This window comes from Crocuta crocuta, unplaced genomic scaffold (assembly GCF_008692635.1).
Source record: "Crocuta crocuta isolate KB4526 unplaced genomic scaffold, BGI_CrCroc_1.0 scaffold331, whole genome shotgun sequence".
Classification (NCBI taxonomy): Eukaryota; Metazoa; Chordata; class Mammalia; order Carnivora; family Hyaenidae; genus Crocuta; species Crocuta crocuta.
The window spans coordinates 969,726-988,061 of NW_027531015.1; the positions used below are offsets into that span (position 1 = coordinate 969,726).

At 33.9% G+C, this 18,336-nt stretch overlaps 1 protein-coding gene across 2 annotated transcripts in view; it reads left to right on the forward strand.

The window, feature by feature from the left end:
- ADAD1 (adenosine deaminase domain containing 1) overlaps nucleotides 1-18,336 on the forward strand; it is an 84,947-nt gene that overhangs the window by 18,675 nt on the left and 47,936 nt on the right. For both annotated transcript variants that reach the window (XM_077770888.1, XM_077770887.1), the window contains exons 7-11: nucleotides 1,465-1,588; nucleotides 3,885-4,055; nucleotides 5,836-6,065; nucleotides 13,098-13,335; nucleotides 18,161-18,293. In XM_077770888.1, the coding sequence (XP_077627014.1) occupies nucleotides 1,465-1,588; nucleotides 3,885-4,055; nucleotides 5,836-6,065; nucleotides 13,098-13,335; nucleotides 18,161-18,293 (896 nt within the window). The remainder of the gene's footprint in view (nucleotides 1-1,464; nucleotides 1,589-3,884; nucleotides 4,056-5,835; nucleotides 6,066-13,097; nucleotides 13,336-18,160; nucleotides 18,294-18,336) is intronic.

The window sequence follows — 18,336 nt, forward strand, 5'->3', positions numbered from 1 at the left end:
GTAAACCAATATGGTTTTCACTCCCTTACCTCAATAGCCTCACCATATCTCCTGGGTAAAATCTACAGATCCTTAGCATGGTTTATGATGCCTCTTTCTCTAACCTCATCTTATGCCATTCCCTTGCTCTGTACGGGAGCAGCCATACTGGTCTTTCTTTTAACGCCAGTACATTTACCTCCTCATGTTGCTCACTCCTCATACTGAAACTTGAATTTCAGTTTCATAGGGATTCTGCAAATAGTTTGATTAGGGTAACCTCTCCCCTTCCCTCCCCACACTTATTCTTACAATAAGAATGTAGTTATTCTTTATATTAGCCCCATATTTTTTCTCCTCAAAACACATATCACAGTTTGTGGTTGATTTGGTCTTTTTCTGTCTCCCCTAATTAGAAGCTTCATGAGAGCATATCTTGCTCAATATTTTATTCCGACCATCGACTTTAGCACCTGGAACTTGGTAGGATTTCAGCTGCTTTTGTTGAATTAATGAAAAGTCATTTAGGTATTTGCAAATGTGAGATTGAAATTTGTCTGAAAGACTAAGACTAGAGATTTTTTTAAATCATCAACACAGAGGTAGAAGATTTAAAAAAAAAGCACAATGTTCAGAAGACAACATTGAGAGAAAAAAGAGCAGTGAGCTTTGTGACTAGGCTATAGAAGTGCCTCATAGTTTGGATGTGAAAGGAAAAAAGAATTGTGTGATCTGAGCATAGTGTTTCAAGGAAATCTCAAATGAAGTAACTGCAAAAAGTAAATGGAAAAAAACTGTTAGAAAAAGCATAAGGTACTTGCTTCTCCAAAAAGGAAGTTTTAGTAGAACAGAAACTGTAATTTTATTTGTAGTTTTAAAAAGAAAAAAGAAAAAAAAAGAGCCACTATGTGTAGATAATCTAAGGCAGAAATAGAATGGCCAATGAAACCTCTAGTAAGACAAACAAATCTAGATGTAGAAGAAATAGATGGAAGTTTGCAAACTAAGGATATCTGATGATTCTGTTGATTGTGGTAGAATTGTAGATGGACTATCATAAAATATCTGCATTTTTAACTGAAATTATTGAACTACTAAAAAATTAGTTCTTAGGGGCGCCTGGGTGGCTCAGTCGGTTAAGTGTCCGACCTTGTCTCAGGTCATGATCTCACGATTTGTGGGTTTGAGCCCCGGGTCGGGCTCTGTGCTGACAGCTAGCTCAGAGCCTGGAGCCTGTTTCGGATTCTGTGTCTCCCTCTCTCTCTGACCCTCCCCTGCTCCCACTGTCTTGCTCTCTCTCAGAAATAAATAAAACGTTAAAAAATATTAGTCCTTAGAAGACTCTCAAACTCTTCCTTGAAATTGTGTAATTTTTCCATCTCTTTGGTCAATATATTTTAGTAACTTTAAAATGGTAAGGTAGTGGTTGGACATAGGGAAGATGGAAGTCAAAATAACTTGCTATTGTTAACTTTTTCCTTTCAGCTGGACAGAATGAAGTTGTAGCTATAGGGACAGGTGAATACAATTACAGCCAGTGCATTAAGCCAAATGGAAGAGTGTTGCATGACACTCATGCTGTTGTTACAGCAAGAAGGTCTCTCCTTAGGTAAGGTAACAAATATATTTAATGCTACCAAATATTAATGTTTTCAGCCCAAAGTAACCACATATAAGTGTCTTTATTTACAAATTGAATTTTACTAATCATTGAGCCATGGATATGGCAGTCTTTTACTTACCCAAGTCATCTGATTATTTCCATGTCATTTTTGAAAATGTTAGTTTAAATGCAGTGTCTATAATCTGTGGACTTTAGTGGCTTTCTATTATCAAGACCTTATGAGCTCAGTTTTAAGAGTCCTACTTTTTTTTAATATAACATCTTTATTACTGATCAGAGTAATTAAGAGTATATAGCTTTAGATATGGACCAAGTAGGCTTGGTAATATTTCACTCCTGAATTAGCCATATGTATCCAAAGACATTGCCAGAAACCAAGAAGTTTCCATTCATGAAGTCTGTGCAAAGTTTACTATATAGCAGAACATAGATAAGGTATTCTTTTTTGTTAATTGAAATATAGTTGACATGTGCATGTTAGTATGCAACACTTGCCACATCCACCACCATAACAAATACAGTTGCCATCTGTCACTGTACAATGTTATTACAATATTACTGATTCTGTTCCTAGTGCTATACTTTTCATCCCCCTGACTTGTTTATTTTATAACTATAAGTTTGTACAGGTGGGCAGATTTTAAAGAGAAAGAAGGGGAACCTGGATGGCTCAGTCAGTTAATTGTCCAGTCTTGATTTTGGCTCAGGTTATGATCTCAAGGTTCATGGGATTGAGCCCCACGTCAGACTTTGTGGTAACAATGCAGTGCCTGCTTGGGACTCTCTCTCCCTGCCCCTTTCCAACTCACGCTATCTCTCTGTCTCTCAAAATAAATAAATAAACTTTTTTTAAAAAGAGAAAGAAAAAAGCTGAGGTGAGCATGCCTAGTTTCTTCTTCCAAACTCATCAGTCATTCTGCTCCTTATAAAAGGAGTTAATAGCAGGTACGAGGGAGAAGTCAGGAGTGTTACTTCTTGGAAGTCCCTTCATCTGAAATCATGAAAGGGAAGAAATGTGTTACTTTCTCCAGTGTCTGCCAGATCTTGGTTCTGTTAAGGCATTAAGCTTATGTTTTATAAACATAAACACTAGTGACAATGGGATATTAAATTCCATCATTGAGTTATCAGCATTCTCGTACCAATATCCAATGATCAGCATATCCAGTTATCAGCATTCTTTTTTTAAATTAAAAAAAAAATTTACTATTTATTTCTGAGAGAGACAGAGCATGAGTGGGGAAGGAGCAGAGAGAAAGGGAGATACAGGATCCAAAGCAGGCTCCAGGCTCTGAACTGTCCGCACAGAGTCCCACACAGGGCTCAAACTCATGAGAGATGAGATTATGACCTGAGCCGAAGGACGCTTAACTGACCCAGGTGCCCCAAGTTATCACCATTCTGCATTTAATCTCTGCATCCTCCTTTTTTGTTGGTGATGTTTTCTCTGCTAGAGTATTTTAGAACATATTTAGACATTAGTTAGTCTAAAAAATATAAGTATATATCTCTAATTATAAGGAAAGAATCCTGTAATCTTAAAAGGTAAGTTTTAGGGAAATTCATGAAAGTAATACAGCTCATTGTTCTCTAATCCCCATTGGTGCTTATTGAATAATTTGACTTCTTTAAAATTATATGTGTATTTCTTCCCATGCTTAGCCGTGTTATGTACTGGTGCTTAATTTTTCATTATTTCTGAAGAAAGGACTAAAATCATGTTTTTTATTTAATAAGCAAAATTTTGTCCTTTTATTTGATTGGTATCAGTTTTTCAGGAGATTGTTTCACTTCTATAACTTATAGTCTTCATTGTATTGTTCCTATACTCTTGTAGTTTTTGTCTTTAAAACCACTAAGAAACAGGAACCACAGTTGTTTGTCTGTTTTGGCAGGGAAGAGGAAATAGAAACAAGACAGAATATTGACACTTCATGGAAGAGGCTGAGAGCAGAACTTCTAAGAATAGAGGGAGCAATCAGAGAAGTGTGTATTTTGCAGGATATGACAGTTGAGGATTCAGATGTGAAATGACTGGAGTGGTAGTCAAGGCACGGTGCTTTAAGGCAGGTTATGTGGCAGACTGGGCTCCAGTTGAGAAGTTCTCATAGGATTTAACTCTTCATTAAATAAGACTAAAATTATTTTAGGAGTTCTTATCAGATATAAAACTTTCAACACACAGGGAGGGACATTGCTCACAACACATATGGATATGATACTTAAGATGTATAATTTTTAAATACTATTACTTGATAAAGTTATAACCCTTTTATTTTAGGTATTTTTATAGACAACTTCTACTCTTCTACAGCAAAAATCCTGCTATGATGGAAAAATCAATATTTTGTACAGAGCCAGCTTGTAATCTACTCACTCTCAAACAGAATGTCAACATTTATCTCTATATGAACCAGTTGCCTAAAGGGTCAGCCCAGATTAAGTCACAGTTGTAAGTATTATGGAAGTTATTTTTCAAAGCAGTGAGGATGGTAATATCATATATTCTGAGTACTTACAGCAATAGAACAAGTAACTTCATATCTATCCATATTCTCCCTCTGCCTTGAGATGTTACTTGTGGCCTACTGGAGTCCACAAATTCTTTCTCCCTCCCCTCCACTTAATCTCATCTACCACTTTCTATGCTGTTGAAAATTTCCTTCTTTCAAGTTTGAAGACTTCGTAAACATTAAGAAAGCATGTATATGCACTCTTCACATACTAATAAGAATCAAGAAATGCACTTTGCTTTTCTGGTCAATCTGTGGCCAAAACTTCATTATCTTGATGAATGGATAGCATCAGAAATGTAAACAGTACAGACAAGCACAAAAGAGAAAGCAAAATTCACTTCAAGTCTGACCATACAGAGATAATAATGGTTAATGTTTTGTTAAAAATTCTTCCAGTTACTCCTTTGAAAACAAGGACAAGGAGTATTCCTGGAGAAAAAATTCAAGAAAAATTATTTTACTTTTTTTTTAACCTATTTTAGTGGAAGAGAATCTTGAACACAGATTGTCAGGCTGCTTTTTTCTTCATTCTCTTATTTTGTAGTTTTAAAAAAATATTCATACAGGGAAAGAAAATAACTTAGGAACTGTGGTAGGAACAAAAATTAGGGGTTTGTTTGATTTTAAGGGACACAAAGAAAGACAATAAAAACAATTTATCTTTGCCAGAAACTCAAAATATGGTTAATTTCTGTTTGTTATTCGTCTTGTAAAACCATGTCACTCTATTCCTACCTTGCTTAAGTTTTGTATCTATCCTATTGTGAAATTAAATGAACACTGGCAAGTTAGACATATTTGAAAACAATTCTTTATTTTCATTGTTTATTATTTTGAGAGAGATGTGTATGTGCGAGCAGGGGAGGGACAGAGAGAGAGAGAGAGGGAGACAGAATCCCTAGCAGGCCCCATGATGTCAGCACAGAGCCACATGTGAGCTTGAACTAACTGTGAGATCATGACGTGAGCCAAAATCAAGTCAGATGCTTAACTGACTGAGCCACCCAGACACCCCCAGTTCTTTTATTTTATTTTAATGTTTGTTTATTTTTGAGAGAGAGAAAGACAGAGCACTAGTGGGGGAGAGGCAGAGAGAGAAGGAGACACAGAATCCAAAGTAGGCTCCAGGCTTTGAACTGTTAGCACAGAGTCCTATGAGGGGCTTGAACTCATGGAGATTATGACCCAAGCCAAAATCAGATGCTCAACCAACTGAGCCACAAAGGCATCCCCCAACCCAGCTCTTAAGTACATAAAGATTTTACTTTGTCAACTTAAAAAATTTTTTCTTAAGTTTTTATTTAAATTCCAGTGTAGTATTAGTTTCTGGTGTACAGTAGAGTGATTCAAAACTTCCATACAGCACACAGTATTAATTGCAAGTGCACTTCTTAATCCATATCACCTATTTAATGCATCCCCCCCATCCACCTGCCCTATGTTAACCATCATTCTCTATAGTTAAGATTCTGTTTCTTTGTTTGCTCCCCTCCTTTTTTCCCCCTTTGCTCACTAGTTTTGTTAACACATTAATTGAGCTTAAATTCCACGTATGAGTAAAATCATGGTATTTGTCTTTCTCTAACTGACTGACTTTCACTTAGCATAATACTCTCTAGCTCCATCTGTGTTGATGCAGAGGGCAAGATTTTGTTCTTTATGGCTGAGTAATATTCTACTGTTTTTTTTAATGGGATAAAACTTTTCTTTTTCTAGGCGTCTTAATCCACATTCTATATCTGCATTTGAAGCCAATGAAGAGCTGAGTCTCCATGTGGCTGTTGAAGGCAAAATTTATCTGACTGTCTACTGTCCTACAGATGTTGTTAATAGAGTAAGCAGTATGTCTTCAAGTGACAAATTGATGAGATGGGGAGTGCTTGGTGTACAGGGAGCATTGCTGAGTCACTTTATACAGCCAGTTTATATCAGCAGTATACTTGTTGGTGAGTGGAATTTTAATACCTCCTGATATACTTATTATATTTACTAAGTAAATATATTTTATTAATCAGTGTAAAACCAGGTTTTGCACACATGAGCTTTATTTAAGGTAAAAAAAATACATTCACTGTTCTGTTAAGATTTTCATTTCATGGTAGCTTATAATCGTACTTAGTGTAATAAGACTTCTGACTTCTTATCAGAAAGAGAAGAGTTAATATTTTAAATTAGCCACTTAGATATATTATACCTTAGATATATTATACCTTGAACTTATACTTTTATTTGTACAATATTTAATTTTTTTCTTTTCTTTTGGAAAACGGTATTTCCTTGAACTTCTCAAATCAAAAAGCTTGTATTTAGTTATTCGTGAAATAAGAAAAATGTTGAGTGCCCGTTTTGTTTTTTTCCTACCTTTTTCATACATTTGATTATGATCTAGATCCTTTAAGTTGGTCAAATGAGTAGGAAGTAGCTAGAGCACAAGATAAATAATGTGAATTAGTAATTTGCTGCTTTCTTCAGTGGGACATATTACAGAATGCTGTATTTATATTTGAATGTTTATTTCAGGCATTATCTCAATAAAGTTTTTGAGGCTCATTTTTATAGTTCTCATAAAGCCCTAGGTGTTCAAAACTTTAATTCCCTTGTAAAACACTTTAAACTCTGTTACTTGGTTCTGTCCTTACCATTAATTTTTAATAACAGTTGTATGTACAAGCTTTAGATCCTCGCACTGGTACAATTTTTGTTTTTTTGTTTGTTTTTTAATTTTTTATGGTTTATTTATTTATTTATTTATTTCTGAGAGAGAGAGACAGCATGAGCAGGGGAGGGTCGGAGAGAGAGGGAGACACAGAATCTGAAATAGGCTCCAGGCCCTGAGCTAGCTGTCAGCACAGAGCCCAACGCGGGGCTCGAACCCATGAACCATGAGATCATGACCTGAGCCAAGGTCGGACACTTAACTGACTGAGCCACCCAGGCGCCTCTAAATTTTTGTTTTTAGGTGATGCTATTTCTGTTATTTTTTCTTGATTTTTTTTTTGTTCAGATATTTTATACCCATTTCTTAGGAATTTCTCTTATATGTAAAACTTTCTCAATTCCAAAAAATATAAGATTCTGTATTTTCTTCCTATTTTTGTTTGACTTCAATAAATTGTAAAAAGGAAAATGGTTATTATTATTTATTTTCTAATATAAAGCTTATTTTCTTTGTATAGGAAATACATTATTTAATTCACAATTCAAAAGATTCAGAAGGGTTTTCAGTGACATTCATTGTTACTAGTTTTTTGTTTTTCTTTCCAAAGATAGTTTATGCTTGTAAATGCATAGATTCTTTCCTTTCCTTTTTTCCCCCTGTATTTTATGTCAGTAGACAATACAGCTCATATTGTTTGCATCTTTTTCATTTAATAATATATCTTGAAAAATTTTTCCATGTTGAGTGTGTAAAGAATTTCCTCATTATTATTCGTGGCTCACTGTCTGGTATTTCTTTGTATAAATGTATCATAATTTATTTAACCAGTTGTAGGTTGTGGTAATTTTAGATTGTTTCTAGGGTTTTTTTTTTTTGCCATAATTTTAGATTGTTTCTAGTGTATTTTTTTTTTGCCACTGCCAAAATGCTACAGTGAATGGCCTTTTTATATTTGTTATTCACATAACGTAAAAGTGTATTACTAAGATGAATTCCTAGAAGTAGAATTGCACACAAGGAAGTATGTGTTTACAGTTTTGAAATATATTACTAAGCTACCCTCCAAATCGTATTCCCCATGGTAATATATGACAGTGACTGCTATTCTGACACTCAAAAGTGCTTGCTTCTAAATCTACTTTTTCCAAGTACATATTCTTGTAGATGATACATTTCTTAGATTTAATTTGGTTACCAAGGTTCTTTGCAATGTTTTCTTTTAGTCAGGTCAGATACTCTCTCAGACACTTAAAACCTTTTCTCAATGTCCTTTAAGAAAGGCTCTTTTTTTTTTTTTTTTTGAATGTCTATTAAGTATCTGGAAATTATCTATGTTTTCTCTAGAATCAACAGCTTTCTTTGACTTTGATGAAGAAAGTATTTCAAAATATGTCATTTATATGACATAATTCAGTACTATAGTTTCTCAAAAGGATGGATATAGGTTCTTGTAAAATTATTTAGAATTTAGCTAGTGGTTTGGGATAGAAGCTTAACAATGAAATCTTGTAGGGGCGCCTAGGTAGTTCAGTCTGTTAAGCATCCAACTTCGGCTGAGGTCGTGATCTCATGGTTTGTGGGTTCGAGCTCCATGTCGGGCTCTGTGCTGACACCTAGCTCAGAGCCTGGAGCCTGTTTTGGATTCTGTATCTCCCTCTCTCTCTGACCCTCCCCTGCTCACACTGTCTCTCTCTCTCAGAAATAATAAAACATTAAAAAAATTAAATCTTGTAATTTTGAGTTCATCTTGCACCTAGCAATGGGGAACACCAAGTAACAATAAAAACACTATATAAGACTTTGTAAAATTGTTTCTGCTCTCTTTCCTTGGCATCTTTGTGGGACACATCTAAAGCTAACTGATGTTCTGTCTGGCATAATCTAAATGATTTAATGGGTTTAAGTTCCTTAAAAAAATGCACATATTGCACATATTTGGACTTCTTATCTCTGTTTTGTATCTGGGGAAGGGGGTAGGGAGTTTTGAAGCAGAGCAATGTATATTTTAAAAGAGCAACACTGGGTGATTCTTATACAGCTGATGTGAATGGCTCTTTGAGAAATACTCATTTAAAGTATCTGTACACTAAAAGAATATGATTTGGAGAGCTAAAACAATCTTCAGAGTTCACTGGACTTTATTAGTTACGCTAGTATAGCTTCTCGATATGTAAACACTCTTTATGCCATTCCTGATAGAGGATTATCTGACCTTAGTTTAAAAGCATCTAGTAATGTGGAGCATGGGATTAAAAGCCAGTCTATTCTATGAATTGAAAAACTCCAATTGTTTTTTTTTTTTTTTTTTTTTTTTTATNTTAACCGACCAAGCCACCCAGGCGCCCCACCAATTGTTTTAAAAACAAAATTTTCCATATTTAGAATTGAAATTTACTTCCCTTTAATTAAATCTAGTTCTTTGAGGATAGTGACCTCATCCCATTCTCTTTTAATAAGCTCTGAAATCTTTTACAGTTCTTTATTTTGATTCTTTAAAACCTAATATACTAGAACAGTTACCAGTGGGGAGAGTATTATATTTTAAGATTTATTTAACATTTTTAAAAGTTTACAGAATCGAATTTTATGTTGTAGATATTCTCAGATATTTATCATTTTATGGTACTATTCTTTTCCTTTTTTAGGAAAAAGTCTTAGGCTTGCATTTAAAAAGACATTTACTATTAATTGAATAGAAAGTAATTCAGAGTAATATGGAAGAAATTTCACATTGCTTAGGTACCTAAAAACAGCTGGATTTATATTTTCAAGGTTTTTAAGATACATTTTGCAAATTTAGTATTCTGTTAAGGTAAGGTCATCTGTCTAAATATTTCAAGAGTGTTTGTCCAGAGGTATTTCCATCCAGGAGTTCTTTTCATATGCTGATTTGAATTGTACAGTTGGATTATAAGGAATACTAATTGCTGATTCTCTCCTAGTGAATCTGTTTTAAGCATAGATTTAAACATTCCATAACCTTAGACATTCTGTTATTCTTTTCTTTTTTCTTTTCTTTTTTTTTTTTTTTACAATCAGTAATAGGAGGTTCACAGTGTTAATAAAATACTTCCCCAAAATCATTCAGTTTGCCTAATGACAGAGGCAAGACTCAAACCCAGTCTTGTAACTTCTCATGGCTGCTGCTTTTTGTATTAAATTGAGCTCTCACAGCTTTGTCTGAGCATAGCCAGTGACTGGAATTTCACTGCTATGTCTCTTGAACTTGACAGTCTTGAAGGCAGATGCTATGCCACACTCATCTTGGACTGGTTTGTGCTCCCTAGCACAAATGTAAATGTTTCATAAATAAATGGCTTAAGTCAGCATGTTTTATTTTTGAAAGTGCTTTTATTTTTCTACTTGAAACAAATTCTACCTGGAACACTTGAAAAATAAATTATTTTATTCTTTACCTTGTTACGTTTTATGCTTATCTGGGAAGCTTTTAAAATAATATGGGAATGGCATTGGTACGAATATTCTAATCCCTAGTGATTCTAAGGTGCATCTAGAATTGATAATTGCTCTCTGGTAATCTAATCTTTTACATTCTGTTTTCTTCAATTATTTATTGAGCCACCTACTCTGTGCTAGGTGCTGTGCCCTTTTGTGTTACTCTCAGGGTTGCCATTGTGTAGATACAGAGTGAGCCTTAAGAATACACACACAGGATGCTTCTTGCATGTGTCTTCTCTTATCCACACATTTGTATTTAACAGGAACATAATTTGTTTTCTCCAGATGTTCTGTGGTATATGGGTGATGGTGTTAAAATGTAATGCTTCAGACTAATTCTGATGTTTCAGATGTGGTAGGACCAGTCCATAGTTCTCTAATGTTTGATTTAGATACTTTATTTTTATTCATGCAGCTTCAGTTTTTATTAGCTATTTCAGGAACCATTTCTGTTGACTTATATTACCCTTATGGTATATATATTATAAGATCCTGAGAATTCTTTTCTGTATAAAAAGCTGTCAAGTCAGGTCTGCTTCAGTCTTTGATTAGATTTAATTTTTGACTTAGCCTTGAGTTTTATGTTGTTATTTTAGATGATTTTTTTTAAATGTTTTATTTATTTCTAGGAGAGAGAGAGAGAGACAGCGTGAGCAGGGGAGGGTCAGAGAGAGAGGGAGTCACAGACCGAAACAGGCTCCAGGCTCTGAGCTGGCAGTCAGCACAGAGCCCGACGCGGGGCTCGAACCCACGAACCGTGAGATCATGACCTAAGCGAAAGTTGGACGCTTAACCGACTAAGCCACCCAGGCGCCCCTAGATGATTTTAAATAAATCAAACTTTCCCTATAATATGACATAATTTTAGAGCCATATCTTTCCAGGAGCAAGATTTAGTCTCAAGATCTAGCCAAAACCACACCTTAGTTTTAGTTAATAGTTAAAGCATACATATATAAGGCTGAAGAGTAAAATTTCTAGTATTAATACTTGATTATTTGTATTAAATTACTGCTTTTATACCACTCTATTAAAACATATAGTTGAAAAATTCGGTATCTAATAAATCTTACATGGAATTTGACTTGCAGGGTTGTTGGATTTTTGGGGGTTTTTTCCCCCAAAATGTCTCTTGGTATCTTGCACACAAATAGTGTCATTATCTCATTTTGTTATGTTTTAGTCTGTTTGGACTACTACTACTACTACAAAAAAATTCCACAGATTGGGTGTCTTAAAGCAACAAACATAGTTCTGGAGGCTAGAAATCCTTTTGAATCCAAGTCTTCTGTTCATTACAGATAACAGTGACTATTCCACAGACCACAGACCTTCCTTCTTACCAACATTTTGTATCCAAGCATATCTTTTTGTGTGTGTGTGCCTGAACTTATCTTTACCCTAGAGTTCATTTGTCAATATTTCTTAATTTGGAATATTCAAAGGAGTGCTTAGTGTCTATCAATAGATGAATAAAGAAGATGTGGTATATACATACATTGGAATATTATTCAGCCATAAAAAGGAATGAAATCTTGCCATTTGCAGCAATGTAGTTGGATCTAGAAGGTATAGGCTAAGCAAAATAAGTCAGAGAAAGACAAGTATCATATGATTTCACTCCTGTGGAATTTAAGAAACAAACAAGTGTTGGGGGGGGGGGAGGAAACAAACCAGAAAACAGACTCCTGACTATAGAGAATAGACTGGTGGTTACCAGAGCTGAGGTACATTGAGGAGAGTGTGAGTGAAATAGGTGATGGGGATTTTAAGACTACACATCTTGATGAGTGCCAAGTAATATATAGAATTGTTGAATCACCATATTCAATACTGTAACTAATTTAACACTGTATGTTAACTCTACTGGAATTAAAATACACACACACACACACACACACACACACACACACACACACACACACACAGAAAGGAGTGCTTAGAAAAAGGGTGACAAAAGCAACTCCTGTTCTCTACATCATTGTCTAGTTTCCAGATAGTCATAATGAGTGTAAGACCAGTAGCCATCCATCTCAACAATTCCAGTGATATGAAAGCAAAACTTTTTTTCTGAAATAATATCTAGTGGTTTATAAAATTTCTCTTCTGAGAACCTCTGACCTTCTAAGGAGAAAAGAGATCTACTTTAGAATCTTAATTTTTAAATAGGAATGACTTGTTTAACTTATGTTTTAAGTTTGCAGCCCATTATTTTATACCTTACTAATGACGTTGTATCTTTTTGATCTCTCTTTCAACAGCTATTTTAACTGAGAACTGAGAGGTTTTGATATTAGTCAAAATTTTAACCAGAAATGGTCATTCTTTATATTACTTTGTGTTGTGAAACTGGAATATTACAGTACTAGAATAGTTGTAATTTATGGTCCTTAGATATGGAAAAGTAACTTAACTCTCACCAAATATTTCTCAACCACATTTATCTCCTGTATTAGGTGCTGGTTTCATGCTGTTACCTGAGAAATCAAGACAAGAGGAGTTAATTCTCTTTGACAGAACCCTGTATAAAGTACTGGGTTGTTTGGTTGGTTTGCTTGCTTCTTTGGTTTTTTGTTTTTGTTTTTTTGTTTTTTTCTGAGTCAGCTCTGGATCTTCACTTCTATTCACTGGAATTTCAAATTTGTTATTTTCTGTAGATTCTTTTTTTGAATAGAAATCATGACCTTGATACCTTATTCCTAATTCTAGAAACAAATATAGAAACAGGTGCTAAGAGAGAAGTAGGAAAGGAAAAGTTGCAAGATAAAAGATAAATAGACTTTAGACTTCTTCCAATTTTATTTTTTTGGTATAGTCTTGATACTGAAGTTCTTCTGAGTGTTCTGTTTTTACTTTCTAGGTAATGGGAATTGCAGCGATACTAGAGGTTTAGAAATTGCTATAAAGCAACGTGTTGATGATGCACTCACTTCAAAACTTCCAATGTTTTACTTGGTCAACAGACCTCATGTTAGTTTAATACCTTCTGCATATCCACTTCAAACAAACTTGGAATATAAATCCATGAGTCTGAATTGGGCACAGGGGGACATTTCTCTGGAGATTGTGGATGGCCTAAGTGGAAAAATCACTGAAAGGTTAGCATTTTTAATTTCTTTTAAAACTGCATATTAAACAGGGTACTTGTGATGAGTACCAGGTGTTGTATGTAAGTGATGAATCACTAAATTGTATACCTGAAAACTAGCATTACACTGTATTAACTAAATGAAATTTAAATAAAACTGAAAATAAAAAACTTTAAGATAAAATACTGTATTTATCAGAAAAGAAAATCTGTACATAAATCTGTACATAAAAAGAAAAACTATACAGTCTAAACCTGTGTTGTTCAGGGGTCAGCTGTATTTAGAACAGCTGTAAGGGGCCCAGAAGTTAAGCTTCACAGTAAATCTTCCTCTGTCTATGCTATAATAAAAACAAACCCCCCCCCAAAAAAAAACACGTGCTAAGCAAAATAATGTATTTTAATACAGTTTTTTAAATTATTTTAATCTTCTTAGGTAATTTTTTAAAAAATTCTGCATAATAGTTATCATTGAGTGTGACTATTTTACAGTCATTATACTAATTTAAGAAAAATTTTTTTTTTTCTAATGAGAACACAGACCTGGAGAAATTCTATATACTTACTGAAGTTGCATAGTAACTTCCATGGAGCCAGCATTCAAAATCAGTCTCCAGGACCTGTATTTTTCTAAGTTTCATTTCATGATTTTAAATACTTAAAAAAAATTCTTCTGGGGCCCTTGGGTGGCTCAGTCGTTTAAGCATCCGACTTTGGCTCAGGTCATGATCTCATGGTTCGTGGGTTCGAGCCCCGCGTCGGGCTCTGTGCTGACAGCTAGCTCAGGGCCTGGAGCCTGCTTCAGATTCTGTGTCTCCCTCTCTTTCTGATCCTCCCCTGCTCACGCTGTCTCTATCTCTGTCTCTCAAAAATAAAATATTTTTTAAAAAGTTAAAAATTTTTCTTTTAACATTTACTCATTTTTGAGAGACAGAGAGAGAGCGTGAGCAAGTGAGTAGCAGACAGCAAAGGAGACACAGAATCCAAAGCAGGCTCCAGGCTCTGAGCTGTTGGCACAGAACCTGATGTGGGGCTCGAACTCACGAACTGGGAGATCATGACCTGAGCTGAAGTTGGACACTTAACCCGACAGAGCCACCAAGGTGCCCCTCATTTCATGATTTTAATTAGCACTAGAATCATATAATGTGTTTGTATTAAAAATTCATTTTCTCTTACTGAATCTGAATTTCTGGATCTAATGTTCAAGAATCTGTATTTTTGACATGTGTTTTGAAATATCATTTACTTAACACTTAAATGTGAGAACTAACATACTTGTGTTATACTACCTTCTTATAATGACCCTGTATATGAGGTGGTATTGCTGCTGTCTTAACAGATGAACTCTATTCAAGCTAGAATTTAAATATCTTGTTTAAAGTCATCCAAATAGTAAGTGACACAGCTGGGATTCTGATCCAGACATTTTATTTCCAAAGCCCTTATCAGTAACCATAATACACTATGCCTTTAGACATTTCTTTGTAACATCCCTTGCCATTGATGATCAAGTAAAGCTAAAGCCCCTTTTTTCATGTGACCATACATTTATAATGAAGTAATGGATAATGTTAAAAGTTTTAATGCCTGAACTTGCTTTCTTAGTGAAAGATAGATTTAATTTAAGACCACATACAAATATTTCTTGGTATGCACTCAGTCAAGCATACTGTTGATTACTTCAACCAATGTGAATTAAACTAATGCTTTGCATCATCAAAAAGTGATATCACTGTTAATTATGAACAAACTATACACATACAAACAAAACAAATTTTCGATAAAAGACCTTTAAAAATCTTTTACTGAAAACATAAAATGGCATAACGACTGAAATTAATAAATCTAAAATGGAGCTAAATTCTTTTATTATAGCTAAATCCTTGCCAAGTGATTACAAATAAAGGGAGCAGTTGTGATCTAAATATTAGGCAAGGTGTAGTTCAGCTGCAAAGCATTATGTAAGGCAAAAGATACTTTATCATTGAAAAGTATAATTTACAAAGAAGACAAAACAATTAATGGATATCTCTGCAATAAGTAACATAGTATCAACATTCATAAAGCAGAAGTTAAGGAAGAGGAGGAAAATTAACATCCACCACTAGTTGAGACAGTTAATTCTCACCTACTGGGCGGCCACGGTCCCCAAATAAACCAGCAGCTTTCCAAAAAAAAAAACAAAAAAAAAAAACTATTAACAAATAGACAATAAGCAAGGATATAGTGGTTTTTAATAACAAAAAGTTAGATTCACTTAGAAAACTTTGCACCATAAAAATATAAAATATACCTACTTTTCAAGAACTTGTAGAATATTGAAAAAAATTTATCCTATGTTAGGCCACAAAGAAAATCTCAAGTTCTAAAAGAACCAATGGTAGATAGTATTTGTGATAACAGTAAATCTGTAAATACCAAAATCAGAATACTAGAAATTTACTGGGAAAAATACTGTTAAATTTTGGCTCAAAGAGAAAATATAAAATGAAACTCCAGAATATTTAGGAAACAAAGATATTGAAAGCATTTCATTTAAGAACTTGTAGGATATATGGCTAAAGCAAAGGTGAATGGAAAAGCTAGTATTTTAAATGCTTATATCAGCAAATAATGGAAATCAGTTAAACAGAATGAGGAAATCAGTACAACTAGGAATGTAAATTAAAGAGCTAGAGAACAAAAAAGTTATAATTAATCATAAAAAGCTGATTCTGTTAAATGTCATTAGTTAATCTCATTTAACAAAAAGGGAGCAATTAGCAAAAATAGAATTATAAGAATCGTAACAAACGTCTTTGGTCAACAATGTAAATATATTTGAAAACCTTGCTAAATGCATACACTTCTAGGAAAAAGTTATTTTTATAACTGGTACAGAAGAGGGAAAAATCTAAACACTATTTTTATAATAAAAATTATCAAGAAGATGCCCTAACTGTCCTTAAAGAAGGCACCATTCTGAGGTGGTTCAGAGTAATATTTTAAACCTTTAAATAATAGAAATTTCCACTGCTATCTAAAAAGATAGAAAACATCAAAATCCTTTTATGAAGCAGATATATCACTGATACTTAAATCTGATAGAAGATTGCTATCCTCCCCTCACAAAAGTTACAGGCTGAACTTTCTTTTTATATCTGAGCAAAAGTGATATGTAAAATACTAGGAAGCAGAATGTAGCAGTATATTAAAAATATATATTTCATACAGCAATACCAATTGGTATTTTTTCTAGGAATTTGAGGATAGTAGTGACATATATAACAGAAACAATGCCAGATTAGAAATTCTCATTAATTTGTCCTATTAATTGCTCTAGGGAAATACCCCACACATTCCTCTCTGTAAATTCTAAGAAGGCATATAATACAGCTTTTAAGCTATTCTAGATAAAGATAATAAAAAAGGAATATTTTGATATTTTTGTTAAAGATAAAATGTGTCTTTATTGTAAGTATCATCATGATTGATGATGAAATCTCAGAAGCATTTCCACTAACATCCAGAACAAGACATTATTCCTTGCTGTTATTGCTATTTAATGTTTTACTTAAAGCATTTGGACAAGAGAAAGAAATGAGAAGTTATAAAATATTTGAAAGAAGGATGTAAAATTACCATTCTTTGCATATGGTATCATTTTATACCTGAAAAGCTGAAGAGAATCATTGAGAAAGTTACAACAAAAGGTTATCTTAGTGAAAATATTAATAAAGAGATCACACAGTAGATTTCATGCACCAGAGCATATATTAACTATTGCTGTATATAAACTACCTCAAAACTTAGTGGCTTAAAATAACCCATTTATTACTGGTCACAAGTTTTTAGGTCTCCTGAGCTATATTTGTTTAGGCTCCCTCATTTGTCTGGAGTTAGCTCTAGGTCAATTGAAAGTCAACTTTGCTGATCTTGGAGGGATGTTGAAACTCTGGTCCATGTGTTATCTCACCCTCTTGTAGATTAGTCTCAACTGGCTTATTTGGCAGAGGATTCTCTAGAGAATGAGAACACAAACCTATGGGGCCCAGGCTAAGAACTGACACATCATCTATTCACCGAAATAAGTCACAGAGCTAGACCAAATTCAAGGGGAGGGGAAATTAACCAGTTATTGAGAGGAGAATTTGAAAAGTCACATTATAAACAGCATGAACACAGGGAAGAATGAAGGATTTGGACAGATTTTGTAATCGTAAGAACAGCTAATGTGAGAAGATATAATGAAGAGAGAGTTATAGTAGCAAAAACTTTCATGGTCTATGGACCCAATTTTATTAGAAACTAAAAATATATATTTGCATGCACATATACATAAATGGAAGATCATGAGGAGGGGTGTAGATATTTTACATTTTAAGTGAGTTAAATTTACATACAGTGAAATGCACTGTAGAGTTTCATGGTTTTTGATATATGTGCATATATATATATATATATCTCATACCTGTGTAATGATCATCCCAGTCAAAGTGCAGGACACTTTCATCAGTTCCAGAAAATACTTCTGTGCTTTTTTCCAGTCAATTCTGGTACAACCATTGTTTTCATTTATATCAAAATAGATTAATTTTGCTTCAAACAATAAAATACTCCACTGTCCATCTTCTTTAATTTATAATCCAACACTATAGTAACTTAAACTGTAATTTAATAAATAAGCTTCAGAAAGTTATTAAATATTCAGAATGATTTTTATGTAGAAATATTTCAGTAGTTGCATTGTACATAATTGAGAAAATTTGTAGATTCTGTGTTGATTTTAGTCCCTACAATTGTCAACATATATCCTTGGATAATGATGAGTGTTTCATTCCTTTCTACTTTAGTTCCCCATTTAAAAGTGGTGTGTCAATGGCAAGTCGGCTTTGTAAGGCTGCAATGTTAAGTCGATTCAACCTGCTTGCCAAAGAAGCTAAAAAAGAAGATTTACTTGAAGCTAGTACATACCATGCAGCAAAGGTAAGTCCTTCAACGAATGAAATTGATTATAGAAATAAAATTT